General features: G+C 42.1%; 1 protein-coding gene across 2 annotated transcripts in view; it reads right to left on the bottom strand.

Moving 5' to 3' along the window:
- keap1b (kelch-like ECH-associated protein 1b) overlaps positions 1 to 26769 on the bottom strand; it is a 66331-nt gene that overhangs the window by 19436 nt on the left and 20126 nt on the right. The window contains exons 2-6 of one of the 2 annotated variants that reach the window (XM_034187362.1): positions 23545 to 24317; positions 23028 to 23407; positions 20458 to 20703; positions 15111 to 15787; positions 6062 to 6267 (exon numbers count right to left, since the gene is read on the bottom strand). In XM_034187362.1, coding sequence (XP_034043253.1) covers positions 6062 to 6267; positions 15111 to 15787; positions 20458 to 20703; positions 23028 to 23407; position 23545 — 1510 coding nt within the window. In that variant the 5' untranslated portion in view covers positions 23546 to 24317. The remainder of the gene's footprint in view (positions 1 to 6061; positions 6268 to 15110; positions 15788 to 20457; positions 20704 to 23027; positions 23408 to 23544; positions 24318 to 26769) is intronic. The other variant, XM_034187363.1, reaches the window with a different exon arrangement.

The raw sequence follows: 26769 nt of genomic DNA, 5'->3' as shown, positions 1-26769 counted from the left end.
GACAAACAACGCAGGCTGTTAACATCGGCGATCGACAAGCTGCTCATAAGCCGACCATGGGGCCTAAGAAGGTTCTGACAGCGGAGGAAGGTGACGATATTAAAAAATCTCTGGACTTTCTATCAGAGGAGATTTCTGTTGTGAAGCAGCAACAGAAATCAATCATGGATCTGGTGGAGGAGGTGAAGGCATTACGGCTCCAGAATGCTGAGAAAGACCGGCATCTGGTGCAGCTGGAAAATAGAGTGGCTGAATTGGAGCAATACACCAGAATTAACGACGTCATCATCACAGGTCTTCATATCAAACCACGGTCCTACGCACGGGCGGTAACAGATGAGAGCGGAGGGGAGCCCAGTGAACAGGAGGTCAGCTCTGTGGAAAAACAGGTTGCTGATTTCCTCCTATCTAAAGGTATAGAAATGGATTTAAATAACATTGAAGCGTGCCACCCTCTGCCCCGGAGAAATGACGGTGATAAACGAACCGTCATCATGAGATTCATCAACAGAAAACACAAAACAGCACTGTTAAAACAAGGAAGAAAACTGAAAGGGACAAACGTATTCATCAATGAACATCTCACCAAACGGAATGCCGACATCGCCAGGAAAGCACGCTTCTTGAAGAAACAGGGAAAAATCCAGCACACATGGACTTCAAACTGTAAAATATTCATCAAACTGAACAGATCACCAGAACAAGCAAAAGTCATGGCAATAAGGAACATCGAGGAGCTGGACAAATATGAACAATAGTGTTTCTTAAAGCGAGGATCTGGACAAATATGACCAATAAGGTATGAGGACACAAACACATCACAACACCATGACACAGACCAGAGGAACCTATTCATCATCTGGAGACAAGAAGGATATAACTCAAAGGATTGCTGATCATGGAAAAGTAGAACTGAGAACATTTAAATACACAGACCACAATGTACTGGACTTGGAGCACGATATAGACCTGGACAATAATTTCTTCTCAAATATCAATGACAGTTGTTGCTATTATACAGATGAACAGTTTAATCGGATCATTAGAACGGATAACAAATTATCAATAATCCATTTCAACAGTAGAAGTCTATATGCAAACTTTAACAACATTAAAGAATATTTAAGTCAGTTTAAAAAAATATTTAACATAATTGCTATATCAGAAACATGGATCAATGAAGATAAAGGAATGGATTTTGAACTGGATAGATATGAATTTAATTGTGTAAACAGAAAAAATAAGAGTGGAGGAGGAGTGGCTGTGTATGTGGATAAGAACATGGATTATAAAATAGTAGACAATATGACAACTGTGATTGATAACTTATTAGAATGTATAACTATTGAAATATGTGAAGAAAAAAGCAAAAATGTATTAGTCAGCTGTATATATAGAGCACCAGGATCTAGTATTGAAACATTCACTGACTGTATGGGAAAAATGTTCTCAAAAACTAATCAAAAAACTGTGTTCATTTGTGGTGACTTAAATATTGATCTGCTCAATCCAAATAAGCATAAAATAACAGATGAATTTATCAGTATAATGTACAGTATGAGTTTATATCCAAAAATCACCAGGCCAAGCAGAATTACATCCCATAGTGCTACCTTAATTGATAATATATTCAGCAATGATATTGAGAATAACACTGTGAGTGGATTATTAATCAATGACATTAGTGATCATCTACCAGTTTTCATCGTTTATAATAGAAACCATCGGCGGAATCAGCCAGAGGAGAAAATAAAATACAGGCGAGTGCGGACAGAGGAAAACATGAACACACTAAAGAAGGATTTACAGGAGCAAAACTGGGAAAAGGTATACAGTGAAAGTGATGTTGATAGTGCATATGAAACTTTTTTACAAATATTTACATCATTATATGATAAAAATTGTCCAATTAAACAAGACTACAGAAAACAAAAAAATCCAAGCTCGACCATGGATGACGAAAGGGTTACGAAATGCATGTAATAAGAAAAATACACTGTATAGAGAATTCATAAAACTAAAGACTAAAGAGGCAGAAAATAGATATAAGAAATACAAAAATAGATTAACTAATATTATACGGGTATGTAGGAAGGAATATTATAGTAACATATTATATAATAACAAAAACAATATTAAAGGAATATGGGATATATTAAATAGCATTATCAAAAATGGTAATAAAAAACAGAGTTACCCTCAGTATTTCATTGATAATAATGTCAAGAAGGAAAATAAGGATGAGGTAGTCAACGGTTTTAATAATTTTTTTGTAAATATTGGACCAAGCTTGGCAGAAAAAATTCCCGATACCCAATCTGAGGATTGGGATAATAATCTTATAGAAAGAAATCCCTGTTCAATGTTCCTCACAGCAGTGGATGGAAATGAAATTATAGACATTGTGAATAATTGTAAATATAAAACATCTACAGATTTAAATGAAATTGATATGGTGGTGGTAAAACAGGTCATTGAATGGATTGTAGAACCATTAACATACATCTGTAACTTATCATTTCAAACCGGTAAATTTCCCAATCAAATGAAAATAGCTAAGGTTGTGCCGCTGTATAAGACTGGGGATAGACACCACTTCACAAATTATAGACCTGTTTCTTTGCTTCCACAATTTTCCAAATTATTAGAAAAGTTATTCAATAATAGATTAGACAAATTCATAAATAAACATAAATTACTTACTGATAGTCAATATGGATTCAGAGCACATAGTTCAACATCACTTGCATTAATAGAATCAGTTGAGATTACAAACGCCATAGACCACAAATTACATTCAGTTGGAATATTTATAGACCTTAAAAAGGCTTTTGATACAATTAATCATGACATATTAATCAATAAACTTGAACAGTATGGGATTAGGGGGTTGGTGTTGCACTGGGTGAGAAGCTACTTAAGTAACAGAAAACAGTTTGTGAAGTTGGGGGAATATACATCATCATGCTTGGACAATGCTTGTGGCGTCCCACAGGGGTCAGTATCGGGTCCAAAACTGTTTCTAATTTATATAAATGATATTGTCAATGTTTCCAAAATATTAAAATTAGTATTATTTGCAGATGACACAAGCATTTTTTGTTCAGGGGGGGATTTGCAGGAGTTACTGAGGAGGATCAGTATAGAAATGGGAAAATTGAAAATATGGTTTGACAGAAACAAATTATCATTAAACTTAAGTAAAACAAAATACATGTTATTTGGCTATTGTAATACAGACATACAGGTTCAGTTACAAGTCGAGGGGGTAGATATTGAAAGGGTACATGAAAAGTTTCTGGGGGTGATAATAGATGATAAGATAAACTGGAAGACTCATATAAAACATATACAAAGTAAACTGTCAAGAAGCATTTCAGTTCTAAAAGCGAAACATTCTGGACCACAACTCACTCCGCATTCTTTACTGCTCACTGGTTTTACCATATTTACAGTACTGTGCAGAGGTATGGGGTAATACTTATAAAGGTACAACACAATCACTATCAGTAATGCAGAAAAGAGCTATAAGAATTATTCATAATACTGGCTATAGAGATCATACAAATCCACTATTTTTACAATCCAAATTCTTAAAATTCAAAGACTTGGTTCATTTTCAAACAGTACAAATTGTGTATAAAGCAATAAACAATTTACTTCCAGCAAATATTAAAAATATGTTTTTTAACAGATCAGGGGATTACAGTCTGAGGGGGAAATTTAATTTAAAGCATCAGTGGGCACGAACAACATTAAAAGGTTTCTGTATTTCTGTCTGTGGGGTGAGGATGTGGAACAGATTGGGAGTGGGGCTCAAGCAATGTCCAAGCATGAACCAGTTCAAACAGCGGTACAAAAATATGTTTTTTTCTGGGTATAGGGAGGAGGAAGGGTAATGAGGGTTAGGGTGTTTTTGTTTTTTGCTTCGGCTTGTAAATATATAGTATTTTGTATGTAAGTAGGTAAGTGTAGGTGTATATTTATGTTTGTGTATATATATGTGTATATATGTATATATGTGTATGTATATGTATGTTGATGTGTGTATGTATATATATATGTGTATATGTATATATATATATTGATATCGGTTTAGGTGTGTAGGAATCTATGTGTATATGTGGCAAAGGGTATTACTGGTTGTGGGGAAGAAGGGGTAGGGATAAATAAGCTGATGCTTCACCCTACCCCTTTTCGGACATGTTGGGTACACAGTAGGAACTTTTTTGTTGTTGTCTTTACTGATCTATCTTGTAATTGTTGTTGTATCAAATGTTCGAAATAAACAGTTTTCATTCATTCATTCAAGACAAAACTAAAGTCATTTCAAATGGCAACTTTCTGGCTTTAAGAAACACTATAAGAAATCAAGAAAAAAAGATTGTGGCAGTCAGTAACGGTTACTTTTTTAGACCAAGCAGAGGAAAAAAATATGGAATCACCCTGTAAATTTTCATCCCCCAAATTAACACCTGCATCAAATCAGATCTGCTCATTGACATTGACCCTATGCCATGACATTGACCCTATGTGTCTTTTTGCAAGGAATGTTTTTGCAGTTTTTGCTCTATGGCAAGATGCATTATCTTGAAAAATGATATCATCCCCAAACATCCTTTCAATTGTCCAAAATATCAACATAAACTTGTGCATTTATTGATGATGTAATGACAGCCATCTCCCCAGTGCCTTTACCTGACATGCAGCCCCATATCATCAATGACTGTGGAAATTTACATGTTCTCTTCAGGCAGTCATCTTTATAAATCTCATTGGAAAGGCACCAAACAAAAGTTCCAGCATCATCACCTTGCCCAGTGCAGATTCAAGATTCATCACTGAATATGACTTTCATCCAGTCATCCACAGTCCACGATTGCTTTTCCTTAGCCCATTGTAACCTTGTTTTTTTCTGTTTAGGTGTTAATGATGCCTTTCGTTTAGCTTTTCTGTATGTAAATCCCATTTCCTTTAGGCGGTTTCTTACAGGTCGGTCACAGACGTCGACTCCAGTCTCCTCCCATTCGTTCCTCATTTGTTTTGTTGTACATTTTTCGATTTTTGAGACATATTGCTTTAAGTTTTCTGTCTTGACACTTTGATGTCTTCCTTGGTCTACCAGTATGTTTGCCTTTAACAACCTTCCCATGTTGTTTGTATTTGGTCCAGAGTTTAGACACAGCTGACTGTGAACAACCAACATCTTTTGCAACATTGCGTGATGATTTACTCTCTTAAGAGTTTGATAATCCTCTCCTTTGTTTCAATTGACATCTCTCATGTTGGAGCCATGATTCATGTCAGTCCACTTGGTGCAACAGCTCTCCAAGGTGTGATCACTCCTTTTTAGATGCAGACTAACGAGCAGATCTGATATGATGCAGGTGTTAATTTGGGGGATGAAAATTTACAGGGTGATTCCATAATTTTTTCCTCAGAATTGAGTGATTCCATATTTTTTTCCTCTGCTTGGTCTAAAAAAGTAACCGTTACTGACTGCCACAATCTTTTTTTCTTGATTTCTTATAGTGTTTCTTAAAGCCAGAAAGTTGCCATTTGAAATGACTTTAGTTTTGTGTCATGTCTGTGATCTGCTTTTTTTCTACAAAATTAAACAACTGAATGAACATCCTCTGAGGCCGGTGATTCCATAATTTTTGCCAGGGGTTTTATATATATATATATATATATATATAGTTCAAGTGAGCAGCCAGCTGATGCCGCACTGCCTTTACTCCAATTGGCAGTCACCGTGTGCTTCCCAGCAATCGGCATGCAAGTTGAGGGAAGCCCCCAACGTGATCTGATGTCGCTACCAAATTACCATCGGATTACTTGAAATTGTGCCCTTCAGTTGTTTCCAGACAGCAACAATTTTGGTCATATTGTGAAGATTATGAATCCCTTATTTAAATGCTGAGGAATAAAACTATAGGGGTGCCAAAGAAAATTATTTTCAAGATTAAATCTTAAAAAAAAAACCCAGAGGTAGCACAGCTTTAACTTTCCAAGTTGACTGCAGTTTTAGAAACAAGACTGTCCTCAAATTCTTTCTTACCTGCTCCGGATCGGACAGTGTTCATGTCGGCCACGGTCTTCCACTCATCCCTGTCAGGATTGTAGCACTCACAGGAGCTCAGGCGATTGGCCCCATCAAATCCCCCCACGGCATAAAGCAGTCGGTTAATGACGGCCACACCCACACCGATACGACGGTTCAACATTGGGGCTACCATCTGCCACTGGTCCCTTTCTGGATCATACCTGTGGAACAGAACACAAATCCATTTCAGCCAACTTCCAGGATTCATAGTGGCACAATTCCCAATAGTTTGTGAATCATGAAAAGAATAATCTGACAAGTACCTCAATGTTGTTTGCCTGGTTCATACTTAAAATCTATTGGTTTTTTTTGTCATGTAGTTTATATTCTATGTGACAAATCAGAAACCTAGCAGGAAGAAGATATTAAATACCCATTGTTAGAATAGGAGGTTATAATATCCTCAAGCCTCTTTAATTGTTCCATAAAATTTATGTTTTGCTGGTCTGGCTGATATGTCAAAAGAACCAATTAAAATTAAAGGAATTCCTTAATAAATTGGGTATTATTTTTTTAGATTTGGGCAACTGGCTCATTTTATAATAATAATCAATCAATCAACTTTTTTCTTGTATAGCGCCAAATCACAACAAACAGTTGCCCCAAGGCGCTCCACATTGCAAGGCAAGGCCATACAATAATTATGAAACACAGTCTACGTCTAAAGCAACATAACCAAGGGATGGTCCAGGGTCACCCGATCCAGCCCTAACTATAAGCCTTAGCGAAAAGGAAAGTTTTAAGCCTAATCTTAAAAGTAGAGAGGGTATCTGTCTCCCTGATCTGAATTGGGAGCTGGTTCCACAGGAGAGGAGCCTGAAAGCTGAAGGCTCTGCCTCCCATTCTACTCTTACAAACCCTAGGAACTACAAGTAAGCCCGCAGTCTGAGAGCGAAGCGCTCTAATGGGGTAATATGGTACTACGAGGTCCCTAAGATAAGATGGGACCTGATTATTCAAAACCTTATAAGTAAGAAGAAGAATTTTAAATTCTATTCTAGCATTAACAGGAAGCCAATGAAGGGAGGCCAACACGGGTGAGATATGCTCTCTCCTGCTAGTCCCCGTCAGTACTCTAGCTGCAGCATTCTGAACCAACTGAAGGCTTTTTAGGGAACTTTTAGGACAACCTGATAATAATGAATTACAATAGTCCAGCCTAGAGGAAACAAATGCATGAATTAGTTTTTCAGCATCACTCTGAGACAAGACCTTTCTGATTTTAGAGATATTGCGTAAATGCAAAAAGGCAGTCCTACATATTTGTTTAATATGCGCTTTGAATGACATATCCTGATCAAAAATAACTCCAAGATTTCTCACAGTATTACTAGAGATCAGGGAAATGCCATCCAGAGTAACGATCTGGTTAGACACCATGCTTCTAAGATTTGTGGGGCCAAGTACAATAACTTCAGTTTTATCTGAGTTTAAAAAGCAGGAAATTAGAGGTCATCCATGTCTTTATGTCTGTAAGACAATCCTGCTAATTGGTGCGTATCCTCTGGCTTCATGGATAGATAAAGCTGGTAATGGTACTAAATCACATATATACACATTTTAGACAAGTTAGTTGAGTGAAACAAAGTAAACCTTAAATCATTGTTCCTGGAGGGTAGCCCTGCATATAAGAGTTGTTCTTCAAACATTCATCCTATTGAACTATATGGCTTAGTTTCACTGAAGAATACTTCTGTGAAGATTAAAACATCCTCATTGAGGCATTGTGTGAGCTAAAAATACTGTATAGGAAGTGGAACCAAAGTCTTTGTAAAAATCCGTGCATTTTCAGGGGGTGTTAACTGAGGGGAATTTCCTGGTGTACTCAGAACACGTCAAGAGAACTCACTCACTGAACAAAATAAACTAAACTTGCAGGTATATAATAATACCTGTTGGTAAATATTGGTGTGCATAATCAATATTGATAATCTGGATTGTGACAACTGTAACAAACCATCAATGTGGTGTGGCGCAAGTCCAGTGAAAGCACAGCAAAACTCGGCTAAACCGTCATCGTATAAACAGGACATTAGCACTCAATGGACAAAAACAAAGAGTCCCAATGCTTCTGTATGGTTTTCCATGTAATAAACACTGTCAGAAGAAAGGGATCCTGGAGCACATCTTGAGCTGCTGTCCGAGAGGCCTGAGCGAGGGGCGCTACCGTTGGTGGCATGACCAGGTCTTCAAGGCCATAGCAAACACCATCTGCATGGGGATTACGCAGTGCAAGCGTCTTCGCCCAGTGAAGTAGACCATTTCCTTCGTCAGAGCTGTGGAAGAACCAACAGCTGCCACCAGGACCTCTTCTGCTGGCCTTCTAGCAATGGCACAAAACTGGGAACTGAAAGTGGACCTAGGGAAGCAATTAAGGTTCCCAGAGAATGTAGCCAAAACATCTCTAAGGCCAGATGTGGTGCTGACCTCAGTGAGCTCCAAGCAGGTGGTGCTCCTAGAACTTACAATCCCCTGCGAAGATCGTATCGAGGAGGCCAATGAGCGGAAGAGGGCCAAGTACCAGGATCTGCTGGAGCAGTGTCGTCGCAACGGATGGCGAGCAAGATGTGAGCCCATTGAGGTGGGATGCAGAGGGTTCGCAGGCCAGTCCCTCTGCAGGGTCTACAACATCCTGGGCATCACTGGGGCCAACAAGCATAGAGCCATTAAGGAAGCCACAAAGGCGGCAGAGGTTGCCTCGCGGTGGCTGTGGATCAGGCGAGGAGATACGTGGGTAGGGTAGCGCTTCCTGGAGACAAGCTGGGGGATTGATCACCCCTGGCTGGGTCGCCTGGAGGAGAGTGTATGATGTTTGAAAGACCCGAAACACTCTGTGATCCCGGGTAACATCACTGATGATGTGTCCAGGATGCATCACTAGTTGATGTATGTTACAAGCTTTTGCCTGGCTGAGCCAGTGACTATCAGGAAAGACTGGTTGACTACCAAGAACAGAATGGTGACAGCTGGAGAGACAGCGGACAGCCCGGAGAGACGGCATCGGGGCAGTAAGGGTTAGCAGCCCAGACCTGCATCTTCCTCTCTATCAGGAGGAAGAACCCACCCCAAAAGCTACAGATCAACTTATGGAGAAATACCCCCAGGGATCCCCGAGAGGGGGGGAGGATGAAGATCCTACTCGGACGGACCAAGGAATGACGATACTAGGTAATGGAAACACGACAATAAGTGCAGAATGCGTTTGTGGCAAAGTGTGCAAAAACCTATGTGGCCTGAAGATCCACCAGGCCAAGATGGGATGTGTGCAGACGGTGCAAGTGTCACAGCACGCAGGGACCCCCCCTAGTGAGACGCAGGAGGAGCTAGGCCCAGAGCCAAACCACAGTGCTCAGAACCTCCAGGTGACAAACACCAAACCCACACAGACCACCAGAACATCATCGGATTAAATGGCCCCAAGCAAACAAGGAGCAGGAATGGTGCCAGTTTGATGAAGACATCAATTCCATCTTGGAAGCAACAGCCAAGGGGGAAGTCGATCGATGTCTCCAGACCATGACTACCATCATCATCAGCTTAGCAACTGAGAGATTCGGCCTGGAGGAGAAGAAGGTGGTAAAGCTTCCCTATACTAAGAGCAACCGAGCAAACAAGATCCAGCAGCTCAGGCAGGAATTGAAGGTCCTGAAGCAGCGGTTCAAGGAGGCAAATGAGGAGGAGAGGGGACCTCTGGCAGAGCTGTGAAGCATACTCCGTAAGAAGCTCATGACCCTGAGGAGGGCTGAGTGGCATAGGAGAAGGAGGAAGGAAAGAGCCAGGAAGCGCACTGCCTTTCTAGCAAATCCGTTTAGGTTTACAAAACAGCTGCTGGGGCAGAAGTGCAGTGGCCAACTTACCTGCCCCAAAGCAGAGATTGACCGCCACCTGGCTGCAACCCTCACAGATACATGCAGGGAGCAAGAGCTGGGCTACTGCCAGGCCTTGGTTGCTCACCTGTACCAATGCTGGACTTTGATGAGAGGGAGCCCAGCTGGAAGGAGATCCAAGAGGTGGTCAAGAAGACAAGATCAAGCTCAGCCCCAGGACCTGGTGGGGTACCTTATAAAGGTGTACAAGAACTGCCCAAAGTTACTCCACAGGCTCTGGAGGATCCTGAAGGTGATCTGGAGGAGAGGAAAGGTTGCTGAACAGTGGTGGTTTGCAGAACGGGTATGGATTCCAAAAGAAGGAGAGTCTAAGAACATCGATCAGTTTAGATCCATCTCCCTGCTCAGTGATGAAGGGAAACTATTCTTCAGCATTGTCGCCAGGCGTCTGACAGACTACCTCTTGAGGAACTCCTACATTGACACCTCAGTCCAGAAAGGAGGGATCCCAAAGATACCGGGGTGTCTGGAACACAACGGGGCAGTCACCCAGCTGATAAGGGAAGCCAGAGAGAACAAAGGTGACCTAGTCGTGCTGTGGTTGGACCTCACAAATGCGTATGGGTCCATACCTCACAAGCTGGTAGAAGAGGCACTTCACCGGAATCATGTTCCAGCCAAGTTTAGAGACCTCATTCTGGACTACTACAGCAGGTTCAGTCTGAGGGTCTCAGCAGGGTCCACGACATCGAACTGGCATAAGTTGGAGAAGGGAATTATTACTGGATGCACAATTTCAGTGATCCTCTTCTCACTTGCCATGAACATGCTGGCGAAGTCTGCCGAGGTTCAGTGCAGAGGGTCCCTAACTAAGTCCGGCATCAGGCTGCCACCCATCAGGGCCTTCATGGACAACCTGACTGTGACAACATCAAATGTCCCAGGGAGCAGGTGGATCTTGAGGGGTCTGGAGGAACTAACCACCTGGGCCCGCATGACCTTCAAGCCTGCAAAATCCAGATCCCTTGTCCTGAAGAAAGGAAAGGTTACCAACAAGTTCCACTTTACACTTGGAGGCACCAAGATTCCATCCATCACCAACAAGCAAGTGACGAGCCTGGGGAAGGTTTTTGACTGCAGCCTGAGAGATACAGCAGCCATCCAGTCGACCAACTAGGAGTTAGAAGGTTGGTTAACCACCGTGGGCAAGTCAGGTATCCCGGGCAAGTTCAAGGCCTGGGTGTACCAGCATGGTATCCTCCCAAGAATTCTCTGGCCCCTTTTAGTGTACGAGGTACCGATCTCCACAGTCGAAGGCTTTGAGAAGAGGGTCAGCAAGTTCCTGCGGAAGTGGCTGGGTCTACCGCAAAGTCTGAGCAGCATCGCCCTGTATGGAAAGAACAACAACATGCTGACGCTCCCCATCAGCAGCCTGAATGAGGAATTCAAGGTGAGCCGCACTAGGGAGGTACTGCAATACAGAGAGTCATGTGACCCAAAAATCTCTCAAGCTGGGATTGAAGCCAGGACCGGGCGGAAATGGAGGGCAGCAGAGACCGTAGATGTTGCCGAATCACGGCTGCGGCACAGAGCTCTGGTGGGGACAGTGGTGCGGGGAAAAGCAGGCCTGGGCTGCAGTACAACACCTCGCTACGACAAGGCAAAGGGGAAAGATAAGAGAGCACTGCTCCTGGAGGAAGTGCGAGCGGCTGTTGAAGAAGAGAGAGCAGGCAGGATTGTGGGAATGCAACAGCAGGGAGCCTGGACGTGATGGGAGCAGGCAGTGGAGCGCAAAGTCACTTGGACCGAGCTGTGGAGAGCCGAGCCCCAGCACATAAAATTTCTGATCCAGGCTGTCTATGATGTACTGCCAAGCCTGTCCAACCTGTTCTTGTGGGGGAAGGTGGAGTCTCCAGCGTGTGTTCTGTACCAGAAGAAAGGGACACTGGAGCACATCTTGAGCTGTTGTCCGAGAGGCCTGAGCGAGGGGCGCTACCATTGGCCGCATGACCAGGTCTTCAAGGCCATAGCAAACACCATCTGCATCGGGATTACGCAGTGCAAGCGTCTTCGCCCAGTGAAGAAGACCATTTCCTTCATCAGAGCTGGGGAAGAACCAACAGCTGCCGCCAGGACCTCTTCTGCTGGCCTTCTAGCAACGGCACAAAACTGGGAACTGAAAGTGGACCTAGGGAAGCAATTAAGGTTCCCAGAGAATGTAGCCAAAACATCTTTAAGGCCAGATGCGGTGCTGACCTCAGTGAGCTCCAAGCAGGTGGTGCTCCTAGAATTTACAATGCCCTGGGAAGATCGTATCGAGGAGGCCAATGAGCGGAAGAGGGCCAAGTACCAGGATCTGCTGGAGGAGTGTCGTCGCAACGGATGGCAAGCAAAATGTGAGCCCATTGAGGTGGGATGCAGAGGGTTCGCAGGCCAGTCCCTCTGCAGGGTCTACAACATCCTGGGCATCACTGGGGCCAACAAGCGTAGAGCCATTAAGGAAGCCACAGAGGCGGCAGAGGTTGCCTCGCGCTGGCTGTGGATCAGGCGAGGAGATCCGTGGGTAGGGTAGCGCTTCCTGGACACAAGCTGGGGGACTGATCACCCCTGGCTGGGTCGCCCGGAGGAGAGTGTATGATGTTTGAAAGACCCGAAACACTCTGTGATCCAGGGTAACATCACTGATAATGTGTCCAACAGATGTACAAAATAAAGTTCAGCACCGACACTCGCCGATTCGAGGAAAGTGGGTACTATATTTCCTTGATTAAAAGTCCGGGTGTTTATTTTTTCAAACTGCTCAGACCCACCACCTAAATGAGTCAGGCCTTAACCAAAGGCCGGTGATTATTAACAAAATGCTGTTTGCTCCCTGCACTGTAACATGGCATTAAATTTCACACATCCCTGGGTGTGATGAACCAAACCGCTTTAGATCAGAGCCCTTTGCATGGCTGCGAACCGTCTCCGGAGCCTGACGTGCACCTGCTAAATGACTGAGACCGCAAAGAACTGATTTGTCATTTTTATGTTTTCACTCCTTCCTCTCCTGTTATAATTTAATAATTTTTGCAGTGTGCCCGCCGATTACATTTTGATCATGGATCAAATATGTTTGGCAGAAAAGTCCACACATCTGACTAACTTTACAACACAGAGTCAGAAAGAGACGCTCAAATATTTGACTCACAATGGTTTGGAGGTTGATGATTGAATGTTGACGTAGAGCTCGCCGAGGAACAAATTAATCCAGAAAAGGCCACTGTTCCTGCGGCAAATTGCATAAAGGCGCGATGGAAAACTTTAAAAGGGTCACGCACACAGTCATTACATGGCCACCGAGTTATGGAGTTAGAGAAACATAAATCAGGCTTTAGGAGTTTAAGGCACCACTCCGTAGCGTACTTAGAAAAGAAAGGAGAAAAAAAAAAAAAAAAGAGTGACTCGAACAAATGTAAACTTTTTAAAGCACATAATGAATAGTTCTTATTTAAGGCAGGTGTTTATTTTTCAGACAAACTTTGACCATTAAATGAGGCAGGCCCCTATTTAAGGTCAGGCTTTTAATCAAGGAAATAAATAAGCCTAGTTTGTGCTGGGGATTTCCCGTAGATGATTTGGCACCTCCTGACTGTAACTAATCCCTTACATATATACAATGGATTTTGTCAGTTTTATACATATAGCAGATTTCAATTACAACGGGAAAAAAAAAAAAAATTCACTGGTCCACCTGAATCCATTACATGCGAGTTTTAGTGTATGCAAGATTCTCAAATAAGGAGACCACCTAGTGCAGCAGTAAGCCTCTTTTAAGTGTATTTAAATAATAAACAAAGCACTATAACGAGGATAGCTATTGTAAAATATCAGTGGTTTTGCAGGGCTGTGAAATGAAAATTGTGAAATCCGAGGAAAATTCGCAGGGGGTCTGCCCCCCACCGAGGAGCCGGGGTCTCCGGCCTTGTGGGGCCCCAGAAACCAAATAAAATTTTCATTTACTGATACATTTTCAACATCTCCTGGAAGAACAAATCTCAAAATTAGTGCATATTTAAATGATCCTCGATTCAGCCTTTCATTTGAACCGTCAATGATGATGTTGAAATAACAGAATATGACGTGGAAACAGGACCTGGAATGATTTTCCTTTTAATTGCAAACCAAATTATGCATTAACTCAGAACAATTAAACTACATGAAATTCATGAAGACTGAAAAGACTGTTAAACCATGTCTAAAACCACAGCTAAAGATTGTAGAATATTTAAAAAAAAAATCAGGGTAAAATATCAATAACATACCTAATAATAAAAAGCCATACATTCTTGTGTAAATTCCTGTAAATCCACTCAAAGCCACAATGTCTTTTTTTCCCATGAAAAAAGTCTACATTAATAAAAACTAATTTACATTGTTGTGTAAATTCATGTAGCCTAAATTCATTCAAAGCCACAATGTATTTTTCAATCAAAGAAAGTCTAGATTAATGAAAGAAAAAAAGGCACATAATGTTTTCTGAAATCCTGTTTGAACAGTACGATGTTTATTTTCCAGAGAGAGAAAAAAAAATTCTTACCAGTTCGCTTTTCCCGTTTATCTTTCAGGTGTGTTGATGAAGCCAGCAACAATTCCACGGATTCTTGTCCTTATCAGACTTTTTCAAACCGTCTTTCTCGCCATCTTCGCTCTGTTTGATGTCGCTCCGTGACACAGACATGCTGCAAAATTCTTCTTTTAAAAACTTGAAAGTTCTAAAAAGTTTGCAATGTCCACATGCTACGTTTAGCTAGCTTCACACGGGAGCCACACAGCGTCACCGCAGCAACCAACCAGTCCCGCTTTACGACAACTGTCGTAACAGCCATGTTGTGAGTGGCATTTATTTTCCTCGAAACTCTGCGGATCCGAGGAAACTGATTTGTATCTGTAACACACAGATCAGTGTCCGCGGACTTATAAAACTTGCATGATGTCATAAAAAAAAGAGAATGCTTTGTGATAAGCACTTTAAAAACTCAGTAACGATCACAATTGAAGAGTACAACACTGACACTCCCGCACCCCTCCCCATGATGAAATCAGCGGAATACCGCAGAGTTTTCACAGCCCTGGTTTTGTCTCAATAAGGACACTGTTCATAATAAAAACATAACAATTACATTTTTATTGCTTACCTTTCTACACTATTGTGATGAATGCACCCATGCGAGCCACCAACAGCATATATCATGCCATCGATAACACCAACGCCAATTCGGTTTCTTGGCACACTCATAGGTGCACATGGAAGCCAGCAGTTGTTCATAGGATTGTAGCAGTCCAAAGCATTTGAGTCCATGTTGCCGTCAGGTGCATTATTTCTTCCACCAACTGCGTAAAAAAGCCCACTGATTACACAAGCAGAGAGTCCACTTCGTGGTACCTGTAGGTCGGCAAGCCTCAGCCAGGCCCCTGTACAGGGGTTATACGCCTCCAGGTAACTGAGTGACTGACGGAAATAACCCCCTGAAGTGTAAATAAGCTGTGGCACCTTGGGGGTTCGGCAGGAATTGACTTTGGTGGGTTTGTGAAGAGTCAAGTCCTCGAAGATTTGGGTAAGGTAGTCTTTAGACTGGGGGTCCCAGTCCTTGGACTGGAGCTGGGCCTGCAGAAAGTTGGGGGTAAGGGAATGGCAGCGGACAGCCTGGAGTAAGGCCTGGACGTACGGCCTTCTGTTCTCCCGGTCGTAACGCACCCAGTCTAGGCATGCCTGGAAGACTTCCGACTCGCACCGAACATTGAGCTCATCACGGCTGATGAGGGTCACTAGCTGGCAGTGAGACAAGTTGAAGAACTCTTCCTGGGTTGCCACCTGGGAGCAAGAGCACAGATGAAAACTAACAATTAAGAAATGCCACACCCTAAATCAATTAGCAGTCCATTTAATAAACATAGAAATTTCAAATAAACACTCAACTGTTTGTACAAAAATGCAAAAGAAAAAAGCATCATTTAGATCGGCAACCAGGCTTAATGACACCGTTCCTTCCCGAATACCAAATCAGAGTGCATTTTGAAGCATCATAGTAACTTCTTTATCCACCTTTGTCCATCTTGAACAAACTTGGTATACACAGTACTTGTGGCCATCAGCACCAGTTTTGAAATCTGAGTCAAAATTTTTTAACATTTCAAAAATTTCATCCCGATTTGTAAACTCTGTCATTAAGCACTCACTTCCAGGCGTTTGTAGTTTTAACAGCTTCAATCATGTTCGAACATCTTATTCAGAATCAGAAGAAGTTTATTGCTATTGCCAGTGAACAGGATTCACAGACTAGGAATTTGCTTCGGTACAATGGTGCAACATTAAGAAGAGATAAAATGCTAGGATAAAATATAACATATGTGTCAAAATAAGAAAATATAAGATAAAAAAAAGAAATATGAAAGGCTGTGTGCAACAGAAAAACAGAAACAGAAAAAACAGTGCAGTGGGAGGAGTGCAATTAAAAACCAAAGTACATTGTCTAAAGTGACCCGTGATAAAATGATAAAGTGACAGAGTTAAGCTTAAGGTGACTGAGTTATGAGGTGTTCATGAGTCTAACGGCAGAGGGGAAGAAACTGTTCTTATGGCAGGAGGTTCTGGTCCGGATGGACCGTAGCCTCCTGCCCGAGGGGAGTGGTTTGAATAGACCGTGTGCAGGGTGAGAAGGGTCAGCTGTGATCCGACCTGCTCGGCCCAGAGTCCTGGAGACGTGCAGGTCGTGGAGAGATGGAAGGCTACATCCGCTCACCTTCTCAGCAGAGGCCACAATGCGCTGCAATCTGTGTCTGTCCCTGGCTGTGGCCCCGGCGTACCACACCGTGATGGAGGAGCAGAGGATGGACTTGATGATGGCCGTGTAGAACTGCACCATCAGCTCGACAGGCAGCTTGGCCTTCTTCAGCTGCCGCAGGAAGTACATCCTCTGCTGGGCCTTCTTGATGAGGGAGCTGATGGTTGACTCCCACTTGAGGTCCTGGGTGATGGTGGTGCAGAGGAAGCGGTGACAGACAACAGTGGTGATGGGGCTGTTGGTGAGGGCGAGGGGGCTGTGGCTTTCCTGAAGTCCACGATCATCTCCACTGTTTTCTGTGCGTTGAGCTCCAAGTTGTTGCTGCTGCACCAGGTCACCAGCCGGTCCACCAGCCGGTCCACCTCCCTCCTGTAGGTAGCCTCACCCCCATCCGAAATGAGTCCGATGAGGGTGGTGTCGTCCGCAAACTTGATGAGCTTATTCCTAGTGAGTATGGCTTGAAAGTTCTTTGATCGTGCTCCATCGGTGTAAAAATTTGAATCCAAAGCAAGGTTTGTTGCAGTTTTGTTCAAAGTTGAACAGCTTAATCACATCTGGCTGAGGGTACAGCTCCTTAACTTTGCCTTTTGGTTTTTCATTTATCTTTGATGTCTTTTTAGTAGAATGCAATGGGCCCCAAACCTGGGGTCTAAAGTTGCACCCTAGGCTCTATAGTTATCCTAACCAGATCTGGCATTGTATCCGAGGGCTCTCTTCAAGATGGTGATCATTCCCTTAATTGCAGACAACTGCACCTCGTGCACTGGGTGACCTGGGATTGCCTCAAGGTATTTCTTCAGCTTCTTCATCAGGCCTGTTGCTCCCACCACAACTGGGATGATATCGATGTCTTTCAATGACCACGTTGTTCGTAGGTCATTTTTCAGGTCTTGGTATTTTGAGATCTTTCCTCTTTCAGCTCGATTCAGACCGTAGTCATTGGGGATTGTCACATCGATGATTTAGGCTGTTTTCTCTGTTTCGGGTGGGTAGTGGGTTGCCAGGTCTGCACTTTATAAGCCAGCCAGTTGCCAGGTGGCAAGCCAGATCAAGCAGTTTCATTGTTTTTGCACTTATTTTTGGATCATGGGCGATCGTAATAGAATGGCACCCTGTGGAATAAGGGTGTAAAATCCAGAGGAGCTAGTTTAAAAGAAAAGCTGTATGTTAAACTAAATTTAAGTAGGGACGTGTGCAGTCACAATGTTTGGGAATTATTAACCTCAATTTTTTATGACAAGAAGAAATCAATTTCAGGATCATGAATGTTTTAAACCTTCATTTATTTTAGTGTTATTTTTTTTTGCCTACTCTTCACAGGGATGAATTCTAAGTGCAGTTACTGGTGCTGTGGATTCCTGAAATCAAACATGCTCTAAGCATGACTACCACTTATTTAGCAATCAATACAAAAAGGCACGGTTGTTAGGGGAGTTTAACCCCCTACCACCCGCCTCATTTTGGCTCGTCAGTGTCTCACAAATAAAAAGTGAAATTTCCCATTGATGGGATATACAGGCTTAGAAGGGGTTAAGCGGAACAGTCTATCAACAGAAGCCACAACGGAAGTGAAACATTTCCTTACACTATAACACAGCTGTACATAAAATAGTCTTGTGCAATAGTTGTCACTGAAAGTTTTTTTTTTTTTCTTATATGAGCAGACGTTACAACACAGCTGTTCCCAAGATGGTTCAAGAATGTTTTAAGCCACAGCATTCCTTGAATTCATTACCATTACTTATGCTTCATTTGTCACTCATACCTTCAAATGGAGCAAAACCAATGTGTTTTCCAGGTTGAGAAAAAGCATTCACAGTTAGGTCAATTGTGTTACATCAAGAGCTGGAACATATCAATTCAAACACACTAATTTAGCGAGTCGTGTGTGAGCAGTAAATAAGGAGAAATCAAAATATGCAGTCAACTGAGTAATTACATGAACAACTGACCAGTGGGGTGGAATGCAACAAAAGCTGATGGTTTCAACTGTATTTACCACAGGTGGGATAAAATAAAAATGGTTGAATAAAAAACCTGAATAAATTTAGCAAGGGTACTACTGACCCTAACATGAATTGCAAAACTCAATGTTGAATTTGTAGTAAGTTTCATCGCATACAATGAAGTTCTTGTGGCATGAACCCAATTTCTAAAAACATCAAACCTTATAGTCAATGCATTCAGATCGTTCTATCACATTTATTGGCAGAATAAAGTAGCTCTAATTTCATATCCACCTGTCATATATAGTTTAAAGCCAGAGCCTTTTCAGTATCATTTGAATTCACATCACATACTTTATGTACGAGGGCTGTCAATAAAGTATAGGTCCTTTTTATTTTTTTCAAAAACTATATGGATTTCATTCATATGTTTTTACGTCAGACATGCTTGAACCCTTGTCCGCATGTGTGAGTTTTTCCACGCCTGTCGGTGACGTCATTCGCCTGTGAGCACTCCTTGTGGGAGGAGTCGTCCAGCCCCTCGTCGGAATTCCTTTGTCTGAGAAGTTGCTGAGAGACTGGCGCTTTGTTTGATCAAAATTTTTTTCTAAACCTGTGAGACACATCGAAGTGGACATGGTTCGAAAAATTAAGATGGTTTCGGTGAAAATTTTAACGGCTGATGAGAGATTTTGAGGTGATACTGTCGCTTTAAGGACTTCCCACGGAGCGAGACGTCGTGCAGCACTCCCAGGCGCCGGCCTGTTTCAAGCTGAAAACCTCCACATTTCAGGCTTTATTGATCCAGGACGTCGTGAGAGAACAGAGAAGTTTCAGAAGAAGTCGGTTTCAGCATTTTATCCGGATATTCCACTGTTAAAGCAGATTTTTATTTAATGAAAGACGTGCGGACGGGTCCGCGCGTCTGGACGCAGCCGGCGCGGTGTGGCGGCACAGGAAAAACACCTCCGTGTTGATAACCATTTGTAAAATCCAGGCGGCTTTTGATGGCTTTCAGTGGAGTGAGTATATGAGAAATTGTTTAACAGCTGGACATGTTCCAACTTGTCCTTAAGGCTTCCAACGGAGGTGTTTTTCCTGTGGCGGAGCGTCGCGGCGGCTGCGAGCCGATGCTGCAATCCGCCCGCACGTCTTTCATTAAAAAAAATCTCCTTTAACAGTGGAATATCCGGATAAAATGCTGAAACCGACTTCTTCTGAAACTTCTCTGTTCTCTCACGACATCCTGGATCAATAGATCCTGAAATGTGGAGGTTTTCAGCTTGAAACAGGCTGATGACGGCGCCTGGGACCGCTGCACGACGTCTCGCTCTGTGGGAAGTCCTTAAAGCGACAGTATCACCTCAAAATCTCTCATCAGCCGTTAAAATTTTCACCGAAAACCAGCTTAATTTTTCGAACCGTGTCCACTTCGATGTGTCTCACAGGTTTAGAAAAAATTTTGATCAAACAAAGCGCCAGTCTCTCAGCAACTTCTCAAAGGAATTCCGACGAGGGGCTGGACGACTCCTCCCACAAGGAGTGCTCACAGGCGAATGACGTCACCGACAGGCGTGGAAAAACTCACGCATGCGCACGAGGGTTCAAGCATGTCTGACGTAAAAACATATGAATGAAATCCATATAGTTTTTGAAATAAATAAAAAGGACCTATACTTTATTGACAGACCTCGTATTTTATGATCACAGGCATAACAGCAGAAACTTCATCTAAAATGCTGATAAAACTTTACCTGGCTAAAATTCATGTAGATGTATTCACGGGCCTTCTGGTGGAGCTCTGTGCAAGCAATTTGTTCAGCAAAGTTGGCGATACCAATGGCATTGCTGGGATCAAGCTGCTGCACCAGGAAGTCACAGCAGGCCTTTACCACACTGTCTATCTGGTACATGACAGCACCGTTCATCACATGGATCACACACTTCTCTCCTACGGAAATGCTGGCTGTGTACGCAAACTCTATGAGTCTGCCCATAACCTGCAGACAGGTGAAAGCAAAAAAAAAAAAAAAAAAAAAAGGGGGTAATCTGGTCTGAATTACTACAGTTGCTCAACACTGAATATTGAATTCAGAGGCCTGGCAAAACAAACAGTCAAAGGACTCAAGAATAGCTGCAACTCACCAGAGGAACTGGGGAAGTTTAACACCTAATAACTAGAGTGAATAACAAAAAGCCACTAAAATTGTAATTACTCCTGAATTACACTGGACTACATTTCTGCATGTAAGCAATCACAGGTTGCCAGTAATACATTTTGGGTAACCTGTACATAAAAAAAGTTCAGTTGTAGCACTGTTAAAGACTTTCCTGCTTAAACTTAGTTTGCAAAACAAACAGTTTATATGACCTATCAATATAATCCAACTTTTTTGTTTAGAGGTAGGATCGTCAATTGCATTGTTGCTAACAACTTTCTTTTGATGGGCTCGTGTGAGTGAAGCAGTTAGTTTCTGTCGCTCTATAGTTCCAATTTGGCAGGAGTCATTGCTCATTCAGGACAGGTCATGTTTATTAGATTCCCATGTTCTTAATGAAAATGAGGTACTATTTCTACATGTATCGTTCTACAGGCCCTTAAATACAGCCACAGGGGCCCAGTCTAAAAACAACTTATGGAATAAGCCACTGAAAGCTTTTAAAAGTAATTATATTTTTCCTAGAATCTCCCATGTTTCTGCAAGAGGTAATCATTTGAGCTTCAAAACCACTCTTCAGAAACCCCTATAGGTAGTGCCATGGAGGGTTTCTCATATATATATACAGTGCATATGGGACGTATTCACAGCACTGCACTTTGTCAACATTTTATATTCCAAAATGGATGAAATTTATTTTTTTCCTCAAAATTCTACACATAATACCCCATAATGCCAATGTGAAATTTTTTTTTATTTTTTTGGAAATTTATTAAATATAAAATATCACATGTACACAAGTATTCACAGCCTTTGCCATGAAGCTCAAAACTGAGCTCAAGAGCATCCTGTTTCCACTGATCATCCTTGAGATGTTTCTACAGATTAACTGGAGTCCACCTGTAAATTCAGTTGACTGGACATTATTTGGAAAGACACACACCTGTCTACATACAAGGCCCCAACGCTGGCAGTGCATGCCAGAGCAAAAACCAAGCATGAAGTCAAAGGAATTGTCTGTAGACCTGCAAGACAGGATTGTCTCAAGGAACAAATCCTGGGAAGGGTACAAAAACATTTCTGCTGCTTCTGAGCACAGTGGCCTCCATCATCCATAAATGGAAGACATTTGGATCCACCAGGACTCTTCCTAAAGCTGGCCACTCATCTAAACTGAGCGATATTGGGAGAAGGGCCTTAGACAAAGCATTCCTTTGAAGAGAGAAGAACCTTCCAGTAGGACAATCATCTCTGCAGAAATCCACCAATCAGGCCTGTATGGGCCAGACGGAAGCCAGTCCTTAGAAAAGGCATATGCCAGCCCGCCTGCAGTTTGCCAAAAGGCATTTGAAGGACTCTCAGACCATGAGAAACAAAATGCTCTGGTCTGATGAGACAAAGACTGAACTCTTGGGGTTGAATGCCAGGCATCATATTTAGCAAAAACCAAGCACCATCCCTACAGTGAAGCATGGTGGTGGCAGCATCATGCTGTGGGGATGTTTTTCAGTGGCAGGAACTGGGAGACTAGTCAGGACTGAGAGAAAGATGAATGCAGCAATGTACCGAGACCTGCTCCAGAGCGCTCTTGACTTCAGACTGGGATGAAGGGTCATCTTTCAGCAGGACAGTGACCCTAAGCACACAGCCAAGATATCAAAGAAGTGTGGCCTCACGACAACTCTGCAAATGTCCTCGAGTGGTCCAGCTACAGCCCAGACCCAAATCCGATCGAACATCTCTGGAGAGAACTGAAAATGGCTGTGCACAGATGGTCCCCATTGAACCTGATGGAGCTTGAGAGGTGCTGCACAGAGGAATGAGCAAAACTACCCAAAGACAAGTGCGGCAAATATGCAGAATCGTATTCAAGAAGACTAGAGGCTGTAATTGCTGCCAAAGGTGCACTGACAAAGTATTGAGCAAAGGCTGCGAATATTTGTGTACATGTGCTTTCTTAGTTTATTTTTTGTAATTAGCAATAATAATAAAAACAGAATTTCATGTTATTATGGGGTGTTGTGAGTAGAATTCTGAGGGCAAAAATGAATTGACCCCATTTTGATATAAAGCCGTAACATAAAATGGATAAAGTGAAGCCCTGTGACTACTTTCCAGACACCCCCCCCCCACACACACAGAGTCTATGTTCAAAAGAGACTTACTCTTGGGTGGATCCCCTCGATGGGCACCAGCTCCATGCCACACTCCTTCAGGCCATTGGTGAACATAGCTCTGAACACTGGGGATGACGATGCCAGCACAACCTTGTGCGCAACAAAGTCCACTGCCTCTAGATCTTTGTAACGCACACGCAGCGTCACGTCGCACAGCTGCCGCTCCAGACGTAGCTCATTCATGATGGCAAAGGCGGCTGCTGTGTGGCTTTCTAGCGTATAACTGAAGACGCGGTGGCCGTTGCGCGTGGATGGAGTCACCAGCGCTTTGCATTCTGTTAGGCACTCTGTCATTTCACACCTGTTCGCCTTCACCTTAGCGTCCTCCTCAACAACAGCAATTGGGGTTATGAGACATCCTTGTGCCACTTATAGGCATAGATTAGAAAAAATAAAATAAAGAATTGTAATTAAAAGTTGGAAGTTTTGACAGACAGGTCTCCTGCGTATGCATCTATGTGGAAATATGTGCTATGGACAAAAGTTCTCTTGCTCTGTTCAGTACTTCATTATGAAGTGAGGATTTGACTGTGCCTGCTGCCGGTAATGTTTGCTTGCACTCTTACATGGTGAAATTTCAACACAATCAGTTTAGCTCAGGATTCCTTTAGCATTGTCCAAGGGTTAACTTTTCAGAGTTAGGCAAAGTATAACAAGGGCAAAATGTTTTATGGCAGCGTGAACAGAGTAAATATGGCAAAACTGAGTTATCGCTTGTAGTTCAATTGTCTGTGGCGCCTTCTAGTGTAGGGGAATGTCAACAGAAACTCAGTCCAGACAAACAAAATACTGACTTTGCTTAGCGACTCATGCTTATGGTTACGTCCACTTCACAGACTGTTGAAATCGCTTTCATAAAGAAAGTTGACAGATGTCCGTTACGTATAGAATGAAGTAATTTGGCGATCAGCATTTATTCTTTTGAGATTAGGCACCTTGTTGGTTAGTCTTGCATGTCTATTTCCTCCTGCAGAAAGGGGAAAAAACATGTCTGATTTCTGACTACTTGTTGCAGATGTAAAAACGTTTCCTTCAAAGCGCCCGATTTATGTTGGACACTGTGGATGAGGCAGCAGAAAACTTGTTTATTGTGTAGGGAGGGTAAAAAAAAAACAAGCCAGAAGAGTGAGTGCCAAAAATGTTGCAAGCGCAACTTGGAGGACACGTGGATGACAGGGGAGTCTTCAGTGGCGTTCTCAGTAGAGGATTTCCTGGAGGTTGACCGGCTAAGGAATTCAGTTGCGTTGTTTACAAGGAAACTTTCTGTTCAGCTGACAACTGCAAATAAAGATGGAAAAAATAAAGTGTTTGTATCGATACAGCAGCCACACAGTATTGTAAACAGTACACCATGCCAATACATCACTACACATGCCTATAACTGCATGTACATATAAACACTAAATTATAAATGAAATTAAATATACAGGAAAATAATGATCATATGAATGAATTCACCCAGAGAAACTTTTTTTTTTACCCTCCCACATACTTTATATTTACAGTGCATCCACAAAGTATTCATGGCACTGCACTTTTTCCACATTTTGCTATATTACAGCCTTATTCCAAAATGGATTAAATTCTTTTTTTTCCCCTCAAAATTCCACACACACACACCTTTTTCACATGGTCATTATGAGTAATGACCACTTGCTTTTGGAGTAAGGCTATAACAAAATGTGGAAAAAGTGAAGTGCTGTGAATACTTTCTGGATGCACTGTATGATTTACTAAAAATGTTCCAAAATGTTCTAAATCAGTTATCTCATAATAAACATTTTAAAGCACTCTAAAGCAGTGGTAAGATAGTTTTGATTTATCAAAACAAGTTTTACACTAAATGTACACTAGAGTCCCCCTAGACTTAAAAAGAAAGAAAAAAAGAAGCAATAAATCAAGTGTGTCACTGATAAAGTGTTCTAAACCTATGGAAAACTACTTTTAACAATTTAATTTTAACTGTCAGTGTTTTCAAAACCTATTGTAACTGGTTGTTGAAGAAACAAGAGAATTTTAGATTTTAACCAAGACAAGTGAAGCTGTCTTTTAGCTCTGGGACGTCAGTGGCATTTTAATTTTCTACTAACACTTTACAGTCTAAATTTGTAAATCACAAAAAGAATCAACCTGACTGATTACTAATAAATGTAATTCATTACAATTGTTATGACTATATGGTTATTTTATCAGTAATATGCATTATGTTATTTCATGTACAGCAGTGTTACCACTTTAGTGGAAGAACACGTGCTCATCAGAATGCTGCAAATGTTGATGACTTGCCTTCTTATGTTACAATAAATTTTATTCTATAATCTCTTGTTTACTGTCTTAATAAGCTGCCACTTTTTAAAATCAGATTCAGTCTGGCAAAGGACGACCTGCATAAACACAGTTAAAAGCTGACAGTCAAAGTGATACTGTCTAGCTAGTGACAGTCATTATGCTATTCACACCCAGTCTATTGTTCCTGATGCATTTCATTTCAGCTGAGCCATTCTTCCACATTCTATCAACATATCTTTAGCCTGACAGAACACTTCCTGATGAAAACCTGAAATAGTGAGGGAGTGGTGCCAAACTTTACGTAGGCATGACTTGTGTTTTTACCCTGTCCTCTATTGCAGCTAGCATAACGCAATCCCTATCTGGCTCTGAGTTAAAGCAAGATTTAGCTAAAAAGATCAATCTCAGCTATAGTATGCCATATGGAACGGTAGACTCAAGCCAAGTTTTAATCTAGGCTTCTTTGTGCCACCCTGCCACGAAGCTGTAACTGTAATACCAACAGATTTTCAGTAACTTTGAAATGTTCTTGTTTGCATTTCAAAGTTTTCTCATTAACACCCCTTTCACACCGGGCATGCATAGTGTTTCACTGTGTTGCATTTCTAGTATGCAGGAATAGCTGCGTAAATTGTCTGGAGGAACAAAAAAATAAATAAATTGCGCACAGGTGGGAAAAGCTTGGCTCCATGACACTGTTTTTACAGACTGCCTGGACACGCAGATCAATTTGATACCTTGGAAAAAACAGAATACATTATTTCCAGGAGTTAATGGACTTTATATAATGCACCACAATCGTGAGAGAACTGGAAGAGATGAAAGCGCTGCAGCCGGTGATCGTGTCTGTGAGGAATTAGTGGACGTGGACATGTTCTCCTGCTGGCGATCCGTCTGAGGAGTTAGTGGATGTGGAAGCTTGGCACGCCTCCTCTTCTTCTGTGGATTTGAAGCTTCACTGCCAGCAAAGTCCAGCAGGATGAATAAAATCTAATAAAATCAACGCAGATATGCACCAATAAAAAACTAAAAGGATTTTTCGCACTGGCTGTGAACAATCACAGAGGCATGCTGTACAGTAGCGAAGTGTTGTGTAGACATGCGTTGAACACTGAGTCTGGTGCTACGCCGAAGGTCTGTGAAAATTTAAACATGTTTAATTTTTTTCGTCGATTTTGCAGACCCCTTTGCGTCCCTCAGCGTATTATCATGTAGGGCTGCATAAGCTCGGCATAGTCTGTACACAGCATTACACAACTGTATGTTGGCCTGGTGCCGCAGACTGAACGGTCCCCCTAAAATTAGTCCGCCCTGCCTTCTAGGGCTGGGTATCAATCAAACATTTTCGATACCAGTACCAATTTCAATACTGGTTCCTGAACGCTACTTTTTTCGATACCAATTTTATAAGATCAATTCTAACAAAAAGAAAATTACAATA

The sequence above is a fragment of the Thalassophryne amazonica genome, chromosome 15, assembly GCF_902500255.1.
Source record: "Thalassophryne amazonica chromosome 15, fThaAma1.1, whole genome shotgun sequence".
NCBI classification, from domain to species: domain Eukaryota; kingdom Metazoa; phylum Chordata; class Actinopteri; order Batrachoidiformes; family Batrachoididae; genus Thalassophryne; species Thalassophryne amazonica.
Note: the sequence above shows the minus strand (reverse complement) of the source record. Positions and strands in the feature narration are given on the sequence as shown.